Source organism: Sardina pilchardus, chromosome 4 (genome assembly GCF_963854185.1).
Source record: "Sardina pilchardus chromosome 4, fSarPil1.1, whole genome shotgun sequence".
Lineage (NCBI taxonomy): Eukaryota > Metazoa > Chordata > Actinopteri > Clupeiformes > Clupeidae > Sardina > Sardina pilchardus.
In genome coordinates, this window is record NC_084997.1 from 14608570 (window position 1) to 14628569 (window position 20000).

The window sequence follows — 20000 nt, forward strand, 5'->3', positions numbered from 1 at the left end:
ACATCACTCTGTAGTAATGTCCTGTTGCTACTCCCTTGCCCTTCCAGTGAAACACATGTTTTTCAAAGCATGGCTTTGCTTACTTAAAGGTGCATAAATGTGACTTTAGAGTGATGTTAGCCTATTTACGATAACTGCATGGTTGTTGTGAGAACACGTTTTGACACCAGTCTATAAGCAAAGTAACTTTAGACCTTCACATCTCACTTAGTTAGTGTAGCAGTTTTGTAGCCTGAATTCTTGCAGTCAGCAGAGGGATAGCAACAGAAAGCCGAATGTTTGCAATTTTTCACGTATTTTGGGTTCTAAACCTGGGACATCTCCTGGAAATGGCACCTTTCATGGGGAAACTGTATCACAGCGCTACATGAGACGAAGAGCTGAATTCCCTGAGCAAGCAGAGAAGCCTCCGCTGGAGGCCTGGTGGAACTTTGAAACTCTCTTAAGTGTACACTGGGGGATATTCTCCTGTTCTCCTCAGTGCAATGCAAATTCAGGCAATTCTTTTTGAGTTCTTAAGTTAAAAAAAAAACTGAATGAAACTTACCTGGCGACAGCTTCACTGTAGACAAAGCCAGCATCTGCTCTTTTGACGATTTCGAAACACAGGTCAGCTCCATCCATACTAGGGAACGGAGGAACAAGAGATAACAGGATCAGAAGCATGCAATGGCTGGAATTACGCTTCTAAGGTGTATGTAGAAAGAGAAACCTTCTAAGGTGAGAGAGCTTTGAGAACCTGTTCTTAGTGATAACCTGTTCAAAAATACAATTTTCTGAGGTCAAAATGCTTGACTTCAATTAAAAGCCCTATCATATGTCATGTCATATGTCATTTCCTCTCGCCCAACACACATGTCATTTCCTTCCTTAAGTGTTAAAAATAAGTCAAAAAGACCCATCAGATGTAAGGAAAAGAAACCATGATCCCATCATAGCTGTCTAAGGGAGCTCCCACACATACACACACGCACACCACACCAGCAGCGAGGGGTCAAAACTCTGGCCTGACCGCTAGCAGGGCATTCATTTCACTCATTTGGTGAAGGAAATTCCCATCCTTCTCTCTCTTTTATTCAACCTCTGCTCTTCCTTTTTCCCTCTTCCGTGACGTTCCTACTCTCTTTCTCTCTAGCCCACTCTTTGTGCAACCCTTCCTCTCTCTTCATGTCTCCAGTTTCTAGATCTATTTGGTCTCTCCTTCTCTCACTCCCACCTCTCTCCACCCACTTCTGTCTGGTGGCTCATGTCATAGAAGAAGACATATATGCAAATATGCACTAATGTAAACTGCACTGACAATATTGCACTGACCACTGCACTACCAGACATAAACTCCATCTCATTTCATCTCCATTATCAATACCCGGAACTCAAGTCTGTGCTCATTGCAGTCTGCTTGTCTGTTTGTGTTTCTTACTGTGTATTTATGTTTCTATTGTATAGTCTTATATAGTCTGCTAACTGTGTACGGTGTATAATGACAATAAAGGCTTTCATTTTTCAATTTCAATTCAATTCAACAAGACAACCTTTCAGACCTGTGGGATCCCAACAAAGTGACCCTAGTCTGACCGCAGGCAAATTCACCTCAAATGCGGACTACCACGTAACTATCCTCTGGTCTAAATGAAGCTCCTGACTCTGATAAAACACCGCACTGGTGGACTCATGGTCGAATGTTTCTCTGAATATTGAAACCACCACAACAGATGTTGACCTCAATTATTCATGCAGGAGAGAACAAGGGAAACCAATCATCGCCGTGGCTTACTTGACTGACATGAAGCTTACATGGCAAAGACCCACACACGTAATATACATTTCTGCACATCCAAGCAAAAACATGGTACCCCTGTTGTGCGGGTTTGGGCAAATCCAGGCCCCAAAGACTAGCATACCCTGTGATGGCGTTTGAGACACCACAACCACTGCTTGACAGGCTAGAGGATTAACCATGAAGCCTGATTACTGCCTTTTCTTCCAACCTTGCATCACCACTTGTAAGCTCTCTGATTACAACACTTGTTAGATAAGAGTGTCTGAGGAATAGTTGGGATCTTGTGTGGGGAAAAAAACATAATAAAAGGGAGGAGGACTGAGGGAGAGAGAAATAAAAAGAGAGAAAGATGAATAGAAAGAGAGAGCAAGAGAGAGAGAGAAAAGCTGAGGGCAGACAAATCAATACAGATGAATGCTCTTTGACATTCACTGCTCCGACTTTTATCGAGGCCCCTAAAAAATTTGGCTGGGGCCCAGCTTTCTTCGGGAGGTGAGCAATCCCATTAAAAATGGTCACATCAATTATTTCTAACTTGCTCAACTGCACAGCAAATCGTGTAAAAGTGGACCCGGGCCCCTACCACGGCAACGCCGAGCGCCCATTAATTGGGCCGTCGATCAGAAAATGAGACGAGTCATCGTTCTTGGCACGCATCCACTCGAATCTCCTCTCTTCTTTCACCCCCCCCCCCCCCATCTCCAATGATGCCTCTGTGACTGCCCCCTTCATACCACAACAGCCCTCAAGTCACGTGACTGACCATGGAAGAGGAGTGGCCAGTGTGGGCCCGGACGCTCGTGAGGAGGGTCCATCTCCATCGCTGGGCTCTACACTCTACTCTACACGTTCGATCTCCGGCTCAGCTGATGTTCCACTGCTCGTGGGGTCTAGATCTTTAACGGTCCCGTTTGCATCGGTAACCGGTAAAAAGGGGATTTTTTTGGGGTTTTTTTGCCGTCTGTTTTCAGACAAAACAAAACCAAACCACTCAAGAGTGTGAGAGCGGCTTTAGAGTGCGGACAGTGGAAACTTTTTATGAGCATATGACACTTTGGGTCAAACCACAGCTCGCTATCCAAACGCGCGGTCTCTCTGCGCTTGGACTGAGTGCGAGGTCAGCGGAGGTCTGCTTCTCTGTTTCAATCAGTTATTTTTTTTTTTTTAAGATTTTGAGGTTTGAGGTTTTTTTGGTGAAGTTGACAGAGTGATGAGTGTGGGAGCTTTGATACTTACAACTCGAAGACCATGTAGAGCATGCCATCTGAACTGTAGGTTTCCAGTAACTCCACAATGTGAGGGTGCTTGAGCATGTGACAGATACTGGCTTCTCTTTTGAGATCTGCAGAAAGAGAGAGAGAGAGAGAGAGAGAGAGAGAAAAAAAAAATAGATAGGACGGAGAGAAGACAGAAGAGAGAGTAAAGAGATGGTGAGGTAGAGGAGAGAAAAAAACAGAGACATGATGGTTAGCTGTGGTGTAATGGAACACATTTCATTAGGGGTGATCAAGCAATTCTCCTCGGTCTCTCTCCTTGGATAGAGACGTTGACACCTTGCTTGCATCGCCGCCTTCTGCATCATTTCATGCCATTCACTAACTGGAGCGCTACTGTAGCTCTTCCCCAAACCTCTGCGTCGTTCGATGGCTCTTCAGCAAACTCAATTTTTCTTCACTGAGCCACCGTTATGGATTAGGTAACACTGAACGAGCCCTTTCACACACACACACACACACACACACACACACACACATTCTCCCCCCTTCACACACACCCTACGCAGTTTACCCCTGGATTTGCGTTAGCACGACCTTCAGAAGGTCAAAATTGTCCATCTCAATCACGTTTCCCCTTCAGCTGGTGGAATTCCCTTGCTTTTCCCCCACCCACAGATGAGGCGCTCATAACCCAATAACCCAGCCCTCCGCCGGTGACAGAAAGACTCCCCTCAAATATGAATGAGATGAGGGCGGGGTGTGTGTGCGTGCGCGCGTGCGTGTGGTTGGTTGGGTGTGTGTGGGTGTGGGCACATCTCTAAAAATATACCCTTGCTCGGAGAGAAGGATGACCCTGATGAAAAATACATCAGTGGTGGAGTTGATGTGCTGTTTCCTGCCCTGGCCTAGGCAGGTGTGTTAGAGGGGGGAGGAGGAGGAGGAGGAGGAGGAGGAGGAGGAGGAGAGGGCACGGATCTTACAGCTTGATACTGGGAGTCTACGGAGGATGGTGCAGATGGCTGCACAGTATGTGTACACGCAGACACACCTGTGTAGTCATAGCAACAAAGAAATAGAATATCAACATTTAGAAATACAAATTGACAACACACACACACACACACACACAAACGAGGACTACGAAGTACAGGATGTGTATGGTGTGAGCATTCTGCATATTAAAGAAAGGTCAGTACGCACACAGCACAATCACGTAGAAATGTAATCATTGAGCGACCACCTGCAGCGTTGTTGAGCACTTTTAACTGTCGGCCATGTTATATAGCAGCTCAAATCATGGCTTTTCAGGCCAGATGTTCTTGACCGGAAGGAAAGGCTGAACTGCCCTATTCGGACGAGTCAAAAATGTTACTGAAGTCTAAAGCTGTGGGATGTGTGAATAGGTAGACAATCCAACTTCCTCAGAAGTTGTCACCGCAACCTGACCAAACCTGGCCTCTTCCTGTTCTTTGTAATCGAATTATCTGCTCTGAAACACACCAACACAAACACAAACAGACACACACACACACACACACCTACAGTATATCATAGTGTGTGTGGGTCAGCAGTCACTGGCATGTTGTTCACATTACAGAAAGAGGAAGATATCCGCTTACACAAACCCACACCACTCTGAGTGTACGCTACGACAATAGCAAGATAATCAAGAGACGAAGAGAAAAGTCACCGCACAAGAAAAGTGCTATGTGTCCTCCATGGGAAGAGGAAGAGGAACGAGACTGTGAGACGCGGACACACAGAGTCTATGAGTCTGCCCGTGGGCGACGCGGTCTCAACTTCTTGCAGCCTCTCTTCCTCATTCACAGAGGAACACAGAGAGAGAGAGAGAGAGGCTGTGGATCTACAGTAGATCAGGAGCAGATCTGCGCCGCATTAAGGCCGGATCTGCGCCGCGTCGGGACCGGTTCAGCGCACAGCCGGTGGCTCAGCGGGCTCCGCGGTGCCTGAGCTGACCATGAACTAGCCCTTAAAAAACAATCGATTGACCGCCCAGATACGGGCCTCCGGTCCTGTCTGTTAAAAAATGAGTGTGACTGGGCCACAAATGAAAAGCATAAATCCCCCAAAGGGGACCTGGGGCTGGGAAACGGCATGTATATAATATATATATAATATATAAACTGAATTCATAACAGGCACAGGGCACGCACAGCTACACACACACACACACACACATATCCTTGGTGGACCAGGCCTTATGTGAGGCATACATTTTCTTTCTTTCTCTCTTTGACACTCAAACTCACTCACTCACACACACTCACACTCTCTCCCTCTCTCACACAGACACACACACACACACACAGGGATAATGAAGATCAGAGTTGGCCAATATTGAGTACTATTAATACTATACTGATGTACGCTTGACTCTAACCCGATGCACAAGGTCACTGACTGTGTGGTGTTGCATAGGATAGACAAGTGAAACTTACACTTTGCAGTGGGTGTGGAAGGCTGCTATGTGGGCGGCATGTGCAAACACACCAAAGCCGTGCAAGTGCAAGGGAATGGTGGGACTGGCTGTGTGTGGTTTTCTGTGCATCTTGTGTTTGTGTATGTGCATGTGTGTGTGAGAGAGAGAGAGTGAGTGAGTGTGTGAATGTGAGAGTGTGTGTGTGTGTGTGTGTGTGAGAGAGAGAGAGAGAGAAAGAGAGCAAGCGAGAAAAAGAGAGAGAGGATGGGAGTGTGTGAGTTTGAGTGTGGGTGTGGTCCCGATCACCACCACATGGGGGAGCTGTGGAGCTCTAGCAGCAGGGAGTGCCGCGCGCGCGGCCTCGGCAGTCTATTTATAGGCAGTGGGCTAGAGGGCCAGATGACATGTAATGCAGGCGGTGCAGCGAAGCAGCCACTTTGAACAGTCATGTTTTCACACATCACAATCTAAGGGACGGAAGCACTACCTCCCTGCTCCCCATGCTCAATCCCTCCCTGGACCGTGAGCACACCGGACTGTCTGTGAGCTGAAGATTCTGGCCTAGATCATCTTTTATTTATCTATTCGTCCAAGTGGCAGTTATCATCGGTCACCATTGCGGTCATCATCATAATCACTGTTATTATAACAAACATCACCACTAATGATAATCACTTTCACCGCCCTCATCAATATTATGGCAATCACCAATGTTATCACGCTTTTTCTCACTCTCAGCAGCAATGTCCATTGTAATCACCGACGTCATCTTCCTCTAGCAGCATGATTATAACTGGCATCTCCATGGTTCTAATCTTTCCCCCTAGCGTAGTGGCATCGGCCAATTAGTTTTCCCTGGTCTCTTGCTCAGCTTAAACCTCCAGTACTGAGAATCAACACACAAACAGCCATGTTCCATTGAACAATCACTTCATATGCTCTTGGGATAGGCTATGATCATTAAATCACTATTATGGACATTGGGCATTACATCCAAGACCAATTGCAAGGGAGCATAGAAAAGGAAGGGGGGGGGGCAATTTCCTGCATATTAGCCGCATTATGCATAAACCGCAGGACAATATTCTATGCAAGTTAAAAGAAACAAAACCATATTAATACTATATTAACTATCCCCACGTATTAACCTCACAGCTGAAGAAACTTTACAAAATCAATGTATAAGCCGCGGCTAATAGTTGGGAAATTACGCTACATGGCTAAGCAGGACCATACACAGCTAAGCAGGAGCATGCATAACTCAGCAGACGCTACTCAAGAGCAATGTGAGCAATGGGAGAGCAATGTGAGCAATGTGAGTGAACACTGGCACAGGAAGTTTGTTTGCAGTGTTTGCTTAAGGGTTTGAGTTGATTATGGTGCCTCTTCCTGGTGAGTGGAAACCCGAGGAATAAGGGCTTGGGGTAGAACAAGACGCAACAAAGTCTGAAAAAACAAACAGAAAACATCCGCTTGTATCTGATAGGGATTGTTTTTGTTTTGGTTCCTGCCCCTCGGTGGCATGCTTTCATCGGTCGCAGGGCTCGTCTGAGGTCACGGAAGTTACAGACAAAACAAAATGCGCGCGTGTGTGTGTGTATGGATGTGTCTCTCTCTCTGTGTGTGTGTGTGTTGTGGTTTGTGTTTCAAGCCTAAAGGTCGGCTTTCAGGTGTACAGACACTTGAACATGACTCATTCAGGTGTCGAGTGCCTCAAGTCGAAGATGTGGCGGTAGAGTAAGACACACAATGGGAGCTAACGTCTGCCGGTCACTTGGTCGCCATGGTGTGGAGAGCACATTGCTGCTCAGTGTGGGTCAGTGTGTGTTCTGTCCCTCACGCATGATGTCCTTGTGCTGTTGGGCGCTTTGGGTTTGTAGACTAGCTGACACAACACCCTGCTTTTCACACTGCAGTCAGACAGTGCTGCTGTTGCCTGCTGGATTGAAAACAGTGTGACTTTAGCTGAGAAGAGTGTGTGTGTGTGTGTGTGTGTGTGTCCTGTGTGTGTGTGTGTGTGTGTGTGTGTGTGTGTGTGTTTATGATTGTGCGTGTGTATGCTGGTGTGTGTGTAAGAGAAACAACATGATTGAGTAGTGTGTGTGCGTGTGTGTGCGCGCGTGCGTCCAAGACAAAATGCTGTGATTGAGCCACGCGCTGCCTCAGCAACTGTGGATGTGTGACTTGTCAGAACTTAAAGCAGGAGCGTGTGGAGAATAGCCCCCGTGTGGCAGGCCTATCTGTACTTAGCACAAACTGCTCACACAGCCCCGGCGCCAGCCCCGCCAGGTTACTGTAGAGGGGCAATAATATCTGTCCACTACCGTAAAGAAACACCACCTGCAGCTAGCGACGCTAATAGTTGTTTAGGGAACAACAGTCCATTTTTTTTTCTTCTTTCCACTGTGAGCATAGGCCAAGCCCCCAGGAGTGAAGTGGACCAAATCGGTTTCCACAAACCCACTCTCCCTCCGCCCCAAATATGGTATTCTAGAGAGAAGAATAAAAAAGAAAAGACAAAAAGAAAAAGAACGGGAACACTGATGCAGAGATTAAGTGGCGTGCTCCAAAGCACGTGCTGTGGAAAAAAAAGGGATTCCCGTGCAGAGAGACACACTTAACGTTGGGCATGCCATGCCAGACGACGGGGATGAGGGAATTCGCTGCCTTTAAAGTCAGCTGTTTTTTGCGAGGATTCTGGAAATGAGTCATAACAGGTTTGAACACGCAACGCTGCAGACTAAAGCAGGCGAGACAGCAGGGGATGAGGGCCTCACAGATACAGAAGATACCACATGCACCCACCAGCATCACACACATGTGCTGCACAAGCGCGCGCACGCACGCACACACACACACACACACACACACACACACACACACACAGAGTGATGTACTGTATATAGCCCACTTTAGGCACATATACAGAAATTCATACAGTGCTCTCTCTACCACACACACACACGAGAGAGAAAAAAACCCTCCACCCACGCATGAAAATATATAGGCAAGCACTAAGAATCCCTCCCTCCCCCCACACGTACACAAAAGACACATGAAGGCAGTCAGGCATTCACACACACACATGCGCACACACACACACACACACACGCACACTCATACACACACACATCAAATGAGATGCAGCTGTGCACTGAAGCGGCAGCTTAATTGTCAGTCTCTGTGGGTGCATGGCCACTGTGCTGATTGCTCACTTTCTCGCCCTGCTCAGTCTGCTCACTAATTTTGAGCATACAAACATGCAGAGCACACACACACACACACACACACACACACACACACACACACACACACACACACACACACACACACACACACAAACATATGAACACACCACATGCCTCCACAGTTGCTTGTACTGTATGTACAAATGCATTTGCTTCCACACATACAGTACTTTGCCAGGCACACAGATGTTACGCAATGTTACATATTACACAAACACAGACCAACACATACACGCAAGACATGTCAAATAAAGGTATGTATGCCATGCTAGAATTCCCACCCTCACCCTCACCCACTCCTCACTGGGATACATGGAGCCCATAGGCTCTCCCAGGGGGGCACAGTCTATTGATAAGCCCATAAAAGGGGCTCGTCCACTGGGTGAGTAATGGCTGCTCACGCCACCCTTGTTCCCTTTATTTAAAAGCTAATCAGAAAGAATAACGGAGGCTTAGAAGAGACTGTGCTCAAGCTGAGAACATGTGTGTGCGTGTGTGTGTGTGTGTGTGTGTGTGTGTGTGTGCATTCCCATGGATACAATAAAGGGCCCTTTATGGAGGGGATGTGCGTTTATTGGTCTGGGTATTTGTGGTGTTGTGGCCGTGTTATTGCCGGCGTTTGCTGACGCCTGCCGTGGCTGTGTGCCTGCTGCCGTCTCCCAGCCAGCGCTGTGGTTATCAACCCCACAGTTACAACCACAGTCCACTGTGCAATCATCTCTTTCCCTTCATCTCTCTCCCTCCCTCCCTCGCTCTCTCTCTACACCTCTTCCTCCTCCATGTAGCGCCCCCACTCTCCATCCACACTCCCCTTTATCCCTCCACCTCCTCACCTCCTCCCTGTAATCCTCCTCTCTCTTTCTCTTTCCATCCACACTTCTCTCTATCCCTCCCTCTTTCTACCTCCTCCTCCCCCCTGTACTCCCCCCTTCTCTCTCTCTCTCTCTCTCTCCATCCACACTCCTCTCTATCCCTCCTTCTACAATGGGCAAAAACGAACAACTCATCACCACAGCAACCCTCTGCTTTGGCTCTCTAGTGACCGTACCATGTGACCGGAGGGGAGCAGGTGGGCGGGGGTGAGTGGGGGTGGGTGGGGGTGAGTGGGTGTTGTTGGTGGGTGTGGAGGGCAGACAGTAAGGCGACTGACGAGATACTGTTGAGAAATCTCCTCAGCTGGAAAGACAAATACCCGGACTGACGTTACCTGAGGAAAAACAAAACGACTGAAAACAAGCTTCGCTTAAAAAAATAAATTAAAAAAAAGCCAGCTCGGAAGTCGGCGCAAAACCGTCCATACGTGCGAACGATTTCCATTTGTTCAGACGGCAACTCTCCTCCTCACTATTAAACCCAATAAGAGGAAGCCACGCAGGGGCGAAAAAGTGCAGATAGGAGCAAAACGGCACATTCAATAGACTAATGAAAAGGATCAATACAGGAGACAAGCAAGAGCACTTAGCGTGAATGGCCGCGACCACACTCGAGAAGAGAACCGAAACACGGATGGCACAGCGCCAACAGCACTCCGACATACACGAGAACGCCGCCAGCCCCAGCGCTGCCGACCGACCGCGGCTCGGCTCATCTCAAGACGTCGTCGTGTGTCGGGTTATGACATTCAGTCAGACAGCCGGAGACCAACTCTGATCCAGGATCAGTCCTCCGGCTGTGCGCGGCTGGCAGGTGTGAACGCAGGAGCATCATGGGAAGGAGGAGGACTTGTGTAGCCTATTCAGCCAACAGCAACATCCATCAAAACTGATGGTGCATTCATTTTGTGGCCTCAATAATTACATACAGTATGCTGTAAGAATGAACATGTACAATGTGACGTAACTGCACGCAGCAGCTGCTAGAAGATCAAATGTACACGTACACGGCGCATGATGGAGCCAGCCGTACTGCAGGAGAGCGGCCATTTTGAATGGGCCTCAGGGTTGATCCCCTAAGCTCTGCAGTCATGGCGTCTAAATCAGAACTGATATTTCACCAAACCTGTCATGTCTGGTTGCCAATTAAAAAGATGGGGCATCATACGGCTCTTTCACGCCTGATACTCTGCATAGACGAAGCAGACAAGCATACACACTCAACAACACACACACACACACACACGCTGTCTTTCTGTCTGCCTGTCTATCTCTCCCTTTTCTCTTCTCTCACACTCCTACTTCCTTTCCAACAGACACACACACACATATATACAGTACCTCATCGGCTCTGGGACCACCCATCTATTTATCCAGTCAGGAGAGCATATCTGCTCAGGACAACCAGTCCCCCATTCTCACACACACACACACACACACACACACACACACACACACACACACACACACACACACACACACACACACACACACACACACACACACACACACACACACACACACACACACACACACACACACACACACACACACACACACACACACACACACACACACACACACACACACACACACACACACACACAATCCATCCAGTCGCTACAACACCGGCATCCTTTCACTGGCTCCGCAACAAAAGGCTGACATCCTGAGAAGGAACGCGAAGGCAGCTTTTCCCCCTCCACTTCGCGTTGCCAGATAACACTTCTCTCCCAGCAGATTCCCCCTCATCCACCCTTCACAGACGAGTAGCCATTTTTATTCCCAGTGACACGCCGTGATATATACATCCTCCCTTTACATCCACTGCATACCAACACACACACACACACACACACACACACACACACCCTGCCCCTCCCATCTCTCTCACACTCCCATAACTGCATTAAGTTTTAATATTTCCCTGTGCAAATATGGCAGGCTGAGGGGAAATATGGGAGCTGCTATAAGCTGACTGGCTGGGGGGTGCTGGGGAACGTGCGCGCGCGTGTGTGTGTGTGTGTGTGTGTATATGAGAGAGAGAGAGAGAGAGAGAGAGAGAGAGAGAGAGAGAGAGAGAGAAAGACAGCGAGTGAGAGAGAGAGAAGGAGAGAGAGAGACAGCGAGTGAGAGAGAGAGAAAGAAAGAAAGAGAAAAAGAGAGAGAGCGACAGAGAATCAGTCAGCCTGACATAACTCATAAAGAGCACTGCTGGGAGATTCCTCCAATCACTCAGCCAATTTACAATGCCGAGCGCAGAGAGAGCGCACTTCCACTCATCAGCCCAGGGGCTGGAATATGTGTGTGCCCGAGCGCACCACGTCTGTTCCTTCCTCTTCTTCCCTCTTTGCATTCACGCCGACTCTCGGCTTCTCTCTCATCTCTTCGCCGGGCTGTGCAGCCCTGTTTAGTGCCGTCTTCTTCGCCCCCCTTCACATGTTCATCTGTCTCTCCTCTCCACCATCATGCATCCTTCTCTCTTAACTCTCTCTCTCTCTCTCTCTCTCTCTCTCTCTCTCTCTCTCTCTCTCTCTCTAGATGTATAATGTTAGTGTGTGCACAGTGTACAGCACATGGATGGATAGGTGGATGGATGGATTGATTGATGGATGGTTGAAAGAGGAAAAGCACATGTAAAAACAGGGGCAAAACTATCATAATGAAACTGTCTCCACAACAGCTTGAGATGCACATACAAAGACACAACAGTGTTTCAAATCAAATGATTAAGGGGGCACAACACGCTGTGTGTGTGTGTGTGTGTGTGTGTGTGTGTGTGTGTGTGTGTGTGTGCGTGTGTGTGTGTGTGTGTGTCTGTGTGTGTGTGTGTGTGTGTGTGTGTTTGGGCGTCATGGAACAAAATGCTGCAGAACTGCACACAGAGTCCTGGCCTGAGCGATCCCACACTACCTGCTCTCCACTGCCACCTCACCGGGGCTCGACAGGGGACTCACTCGTACTCTCACTCGCTCAACTCAACTCAGAGATGCACAGGTTCACCTGCTGACTCACACAACACGGCTGGACACAAAGGAATGAAATGAACTGAAAAAAGAAGAAGGGGGTTACAAGAGAGCAGAGAAAGAAGGGAGAGAGAGCGGAAGAGAGCAGAGGAGAGGAAATGAAACTGGAGAGACAAAAGGAGTTGTAAACAAACAGTATCGAAACAGGACGAAGAGAAGGACATCCACAGGTAAACATTAAAGGTGGGCCCACAGTGGACACTCAGGAAGGCAGAAACAAAGAGGTAGACTGACACAAAGAGAGCTACAAAATTGAACGGAAGGAAAGAGGACAAGGCCCATTAAACTTTAGAGTTCTGGCCTCCACGGACATTTGTGGGTCACATCCCCTGAAAAAGTATTATTGAAAACTCCAACAAAGGAGAAAGTTAGAGGTCCCAGGAGCGCGGGAGCGACTAATCTCCTCCTCCTTCTTCTCCTCCTCTTCCTTCACTCTTCCTCCTCTCTTCCCTTCATGCCTCGTCTCATCTCCTCCCCTCCTTCTCGGGCGAGCCAGAACGGGGCAGGTAGAGTCTCAGGTGCGTCTCGGCAGCGGGTCAGAGAGGCTGGGTCAGGCGTCCAGGGACGCGCACTAAAGGTTGCATGCGTTTATCAATGTTGGTTTAAAACTCCACGAGTGACGCTTTAGGTAGCATGGGCGTAACTGAGGGTTTTTTTTTTGTGTGTGTGTGTGTGTGTGTGTGTGTGTGTGTGTAGGTGTCCACGGAAAGTCTAATCTAAAATAGAATGTGTGTGTGTGTGTGTGTGTGTGTGTGTGTGTGTGTGTGTGTGTGTGTGTGTGTGTGTGTAGGTAGGTAAGGGAAAGTCTGGACTAAGACAGAATGGGGCCATCTAAAGGAGAGATAGGCAGACAGGAACAGGGAACAGGCCCACTGTGGAACCCAAACTAATGAAAAGTACCGGCAGTGCACACCTGAGCAGTCCTGACACTCACCTACACTTCCACCAGAACTTCTACATCTGTACCACTCTCACACACAGTCAGACACACACACTCACACTCTACTACAGGCAGTCACGACACGCACAAACTATATTTTCAAAATGCATTTGCTGAGAGCTTTCAGGCGTATTAGAACACTCAGAATTCCAGCACCGGACACAGAAGACAGGAACCACTGGGTCAGGCATACAGTACTGTAGGTCTAGAAAGGGTTCCGTTGATGGAGGGTGCCAGTCCTCCATGAAATTTGAGAGGGTCTGAGAGACAGTTCAGACTACAACGACTGCGGAACATGAGGCAATGTTATCTGCCAGAAGATTTCAGAGGCCCGGTGCCAAGATGGTGGTCTACGTCAAAGCCTTCTAAACCTCCCGACGGTGCGCCTGATGTGTTCTTCTACCCCATCGTCCTAATTTGGTGGGTTTAGCTCTCAGTGGGTTCCGGCATGTTCCGGATTCTTGCCCCGAGGTGATATTGTCCATCAGAGGAGAGTGGGGGGGGGGGGGGGGTGCTGGACCCAGGGCAGAGGTGCAGTGTGTGGTGGAGGCTAGAACAGAGAGATCAGCGGCGGATGGACTGAGGTGGACTGACAGCTGGGCTCCGGACACAAAGCCTGCAGGACTTTTCTGGCGGAAAGCACCGGAAGCCTCCAGCCAAACACAGACACTGGCACCGTTCCAATCGGCCCCCCTCTGCCCCACCCCTCCTCTCTCATTTTTATTGTCCTGTTTCATCGTCGCGCCATCACTCTCACTGTATCCCTCTCTTTCCGTGTCTCTCCCTCCCTTCCTTCTACCTCCCACTCACTCTCTCTCTTTCTTTCTCTCTCTCTCTCTCACACTCTCTTTCTTTCCATACCCTGCAAATATATCATGTCGCATTCCTGTCAGGCTTGGCCTTTGTCTCCCACACAGCGATGACATAAGTGCAATCAGATACAGTGGAAGAGCCGGAGAAATAAAAAGAGAGAGGGAGAGAGAGAGGAAGAAAAAGAGAAAGAGAAAGAAAGATGGTGGGATCACAGACAAGGAGCGAGAGAAAGGCAGACAAAAGGGAAGCAGAGAGGCAATAGTGAGAATCAAATCAAGTCCTCTCCCTCTCTCTCTCTCTCTCTCTCCGCTGCATTTAGAAGAGGAGCTTCTTTTTCTTTTAACAAGAGTGCGGGACAAACTGCCTGACAAGCCCTTTGTGGTTTCATAATCTCCAGCCAACAGTCATTAAATGGCATTAGGAGCATGTAGCAACAGCCTGAAGGTGGACACTTATCTGGCTCCGGGGCCTTTTTTCCCTGCGAGGGTGGAGCGGCATAGCGGGGAGCCCATGGAGGAGTGTCGCTAGTGATGGCGGCGCATAATTAAATGTCATTGCCCACACAGGCTGTTGAGACGGACAAACCGGCAGGAGGAAGGGAGGGTGGGGGGGCTTTACTTTTACCACCGCCAGGGCTATGCTAATGCCTTCTCCCTCCTCGCGAGAGCACCACAGATGCTAAGCACAATCGCTAGCGCTGGTGCTACTCTCGCTAGCGCTGGTGCTAATCCCGCTAGCGCTGGTGCTAATCCCGCTAGCGCCGGCGCTAGTCTGTGAATGATGCTAATCGCATTTAGATTAGCACACGGGCCATTATAGTCAAAGGTGCGTCGTGACAGCCATTATAGTTGAAGGTGTGCCTCGTGTCAGTCACACATTAAGCGCAGCGCGTCACTCGCGCCTCTGGTTCTCACATGGCATCGTTTCATGTGACATGTTGATACTAAATGACTTGGCAGCCATCTTTAATTACCTCGCATGCACAGAGAAGGGTGCAGAAACATGGCTATATTTACACCTCTGCACAAACCAACACATTTAACACAGAAAGACAGAAGGAGATGCAGAGAAGAGGAACAAGGCAGGAAGAGACACACACACTTGGGCAGAAGGAAAGATATATATATATATATATATATATATATAGAGAGAGAGAGAGAGAGAGAGAGAGAGAGACAGAGAACGTGTGTGCAAGAGAGAGAACGTGTGTGCAAGAGAGAAAAGGGAGTGAGAGAGAGAGAGCCGTAGGCTCCACTGGTCAGCTGTAGAGACCCATGCTGAGAGAACAGACCTCCATATGGCCGCAACAAACCAAACCTACCACTCCCTTTACAAACACTAACACAAACACAAAAACACACACACACACCCCCGACACACAAAAACACACAAACACATACCAACAACCGACACACACACACACACACACACACACACACTCTACTGTGAGTGGGGGAGGAGGGTTGGTGGTGTCGGTGGTTGGTTGGGTGGGGGGTACAGTAGATGCAGCCTCTATGGTGGTCTCTGTGGCTCCAGCTGTGTGGGTGACACCTCCCCTGGGGGAGACCTCTAAGCTGCTGATGCCATCACACTTGTTTAGGTGTCAGATGGGTGTTGATGCCACCACACAAGAGTATGTGTATTTTCTGCTGATGCAGCTACATTTGACAATATGTGTGTGTGTGTGTGTGGGTGGGTGTGTAGAGATCTGCGGTACTTGCAAATGCTATTTGCTATTTGGTACTTGCACACACACACAAACACCCACCCACAACGGCACCCACATCCACGTCCATAGAACGTCTACAGAACAGAGGATATACTGCAGAAGACAGAGGAAGAGCAACAACAACCCACAATCAAGCTTTTTCCAGGGAGGAACTCTGGACACTCGGGGAAGCAAAAGTCTCCAAAAAGGAGAGTTGGACATACGTTTGTTTGTGTATGCATTTGTATGTTTGGGCATGTATGTCCCGCTGATCACCCAGTCAGCCTGCTCAGAGTCACCCATTAATCAGGGCCTCCACTACCTGTGGCGCGGGCACAGACGGGGTGCCACCAGCGCCCACCACCACCACCCCGCCCAACGGCTCCCAGATGCCAACGGCCTGACTGATCAATGGGGCTGGACCAGACCGGGGCAATTAGGGCCACTGCTGACTTGCCCCAGGGCACGGGACTGAGGGGGGGGGGGGGGGGGTGGGCAGGTGGGCAGGCAAGCGGGCGGGTGGGCAGTGCCAGGGTCAGCTGTTTGTAGTGGTGCTAAACCTGCTGATTTGTGCACAGCGGAGGAACTTTTTCCAAAGATCTTTATCATCCTCCTTAACAACTGATGACATAGTAGGGCCAAAGTCCTTTCAGGCAAGTCCCTCCACTCCGCAGCTGTATCGCTACGCTTTTTGGGCCCTTATCGGGCATCTATTTGGGCAGACACGAGCATGCGCAAGGTTTCGTGACACCGACCTCGCTCCAGCGTCTAGATCACAACACATAATTGGCAAGATATCTTTATATGTTGACCTTTTTGCCACGGAAAGAGCAGGATATGGGTAGCGTTGGCGTTACGAACTAACCCCATGCCTCCCCCATGGATGATTTTTTTTAATGCTGTGTCTCTGGTAGGGCATGCATTATCATACAGGAGTATGTTAATAATGTGTTCTTTGACACAGCAGAAGCCATATTGTCATGATTTATTTGTCCAGACCCAGCAAGGATGGACTGGTGCTACCTTAAACAAAGACAAGTCCTACACCACCAGGAGATCTGAAAACAGCAGATATGTGGCATTTCTGGTGGCATTCAAATTTAATTACACTCTTTATAACACTTTACATAATATACTCAATTTCATACCTAATTGTTCAGGTCACAAAAGCTAATTTGATTTGCTGTGTTTTACATGCAATTTTAAAAAAAACTGTGTCAATCCACAGGCACAGAGAGAGAGAGAGAGAGAGAGAGAGAGAGAGAGAGAGAGAGAGAGAGAGAGAGAAGTAGATTTAGGAAGTGCTTCAGCGCCCATCAGCTCAGCTCCCCCGTTCTCCTCCATCTCCTCTCCGCGCCTCCGCACTCCGAGACAGAAACAAAAGGGGCTGATGAATAAGTGGTTTACTGATGCCGCTTTATTGAAAAGAATATCAGAAAAATGGAACAGAATAGATCCAGAACAGAATAGAGCTGATTCAGAGGCAGTCTTGTGTGTGAGGTACAGAGCAGAAACGCAAAAGACTCGTTCTCTTCTGTCCAACACAGAGGCAGACATCAGGGACTGTACTGTACAGTATATACATGGTGAACATGGCGATGGGGAAGCTCTGGTCTGAGAGAAAGTTCACGGACTGCTGGTCTATTTAAAGGTGATCAGAGGTCACTGAAGTGTTCCAAGCATATCATGGTATGTGGTATCATGATCTGGTCAATAAAACACAGAAACTAAACTAAACCATTGTTCTGCTACCAATTTCAGATTGTGGTCTATAACTGATGTGGTGCTATAAAAATATCATCATACTAACATTACCTCATTCTGTTCCCCGAGTTGGCTACAATGACACGCTCCCGACCAGCAGAGGTGCCAGAGAGCCAAAATGCTTCCGAGCTGCATTACATCATAGGTTTCGCCGGTAGGTTTTATAACGCAGACCTGAAGGTGGCATGTTAATAAACAAACCGCTCTCCTTTAACACCACTGGTGCAGTTTTATTAATGAAAGGGTCGCTGTGAGCAGGTGTTGTGCGCTGTGCTGCTGTGGGGATGTGTTAAGTCTCTGCCTCGCTACGCCTCTCCCTGGTGGAGTCTGGTCCACTCCAGACCGTCTGTGATGGATGAGGTGGACAAACCTAACTCTGCATGCAGCACACAGTGTGCACGCACGCACGCACGCACGCACGTACAGACACACACACACACTCACACACACACACACACACTCACACACACACACACACACACGTACAGACACACACACACTCACACACGCACACACACACACACACACACACTCACGCATGCACGCACGTACAGACACACACACACACAGATACACGTACAGACACAGACACACGTACAGACACACACAGTGTGCACGCATGCACGCACGTACAGGCACACACACACGCACACACACAGATACACGTACAGACACAGACACACGTACAGACACACGTACAGACACACACACACACACACACACACACGCGCACACACGCACATGCACATAGACACACAAACAAAGACAGACACGTTCACACACCTCTCTCTCTCGCTGCCATGCGATATGTTCCCTGTTGCACACTCGCACATGCATACTAATGTGTGTCATATTTCAACTCTTTTGCCCCGTAACACATTACGCCCACTTTCTCTTTCTCTCCCTCTCTCTCTCTCTCTCTCACACACACACAGTGTCTGTCCATCCATCTCTTTTGCACTTCAAAACTTCTCCTCCCGTCTCTTGCACACACCTCTCTCTTTCTCTCCGTTCCTCATTATCTCTCTCTCGTCTCTCTCGTAATCCCCACCACACAGCTGCGACACCAAACGATCAATCTGTCCCACTGCTGGTGCCGCGGCTGGTGGAATATGTCCGCTGGCAGTGCGGGCTTGTGGGACGATCGCTGTGAAAAGTGACCAAATCAAAGGCAGCTTCTCTCTCTCTCACACACACACACACGCACACACACACAGGGCCACTGCACAGCTGAGGGCAGAGCAGGACTGCCGAGGCTCTCTGCAGCTCATAAAAAGCATCATGAACCGCGGGACAGACTGAACCAGCACGGCACGACTCTAAACTCACAACAACTCGACCCCCGCCAGGACGACCAACGAGACGAGAGCACCACAACACAGCGTGGGACAACCGAACACAACACAACACAACACAATACTGAGACACAACAGAACAACACAATACTGAGACAAAAGAACACAATACTGAGACACAACAGAACACAAGACTGAGACAACAGAACACTACTGAGACACAACAGAACAACACAATACTGATACAACAGAACAACACAATACTGATACAACAGAACAACACAATACTGAGACAACAGAACAACACAAGACTGAGACAACAGAACACTACTGAGACACAACAGAACAACACAATACTGAGACGCAACAGAACAACACAAGACAACTTAAACCAGCAACATGACACAACACCTGCATCCAGCCCATACTGTACAATCACAGCAATACACTGCATTGCAGGAAAACATGACACAAAGTGGGCTGGAGCAAACATACCACGTCAGGGCTGCGACAATTAATCGATTAGTTGTCAGCTAAGATGAGTTTGATGACACACAGAGAGCGCTATTCACTGAAGACGTATGCCGCCTTTCATGCACAGATTCTCAACACATGGCCTTGGAACACATTTCTCTTTTTATCGACTCCACAGTTCTCTTCTGTTTTAACGACGGCCACAAATATCAATGTTTTTTTTTTCTCCTACAGTATGTGTTGCGGGCCTGCTCCCATGCCCAACATCCATCAGGGAGAAAGAGCTTGGCCAGCCCGCACCACCGCTACTGGCCCTAAGGGGGCCGTAGGAACCGTCCTTTGGTGCTTTGTGGCCTCTGGAAACATCTGCAGCCGAGCAAAAAGCGCTGCCTCTGAAGCAAAGCACGCGGTTACTGATGAGCT

The 20000-nt window shown here is 48.7% G+C and overlaps 1 protein-coding gene across 7 annotated transcripts in view; it reads right to left on the bottom strand.

The window, feature by feature from the left end:
- Positions 1-20000, bottom strand: part of caska (calcium/calmodulin-dependent serine protein kinase a) — a 194653-nt gene that overhangs the window by 79974 nt on the left and 94679 nt on the right. For all 7 annotated transcript variants that reach the window (XM_062534279.1, XM_062534277.1, XM_062534283.1 and 4 more), the window contains exons 3-4: positions 3017-3122; positions 548-625 (exon numbers count right to left, since the gene is read on the bottom strand). In XM_062534279.1, coding sequence (XP_062390263.1) covers positions 548-625; positions 3017-3122 — 184 coding nt within the window. The remainder of the gene's footprint in view (positions 1-547; positions 626-3016; positions 3123-20000) is intronic.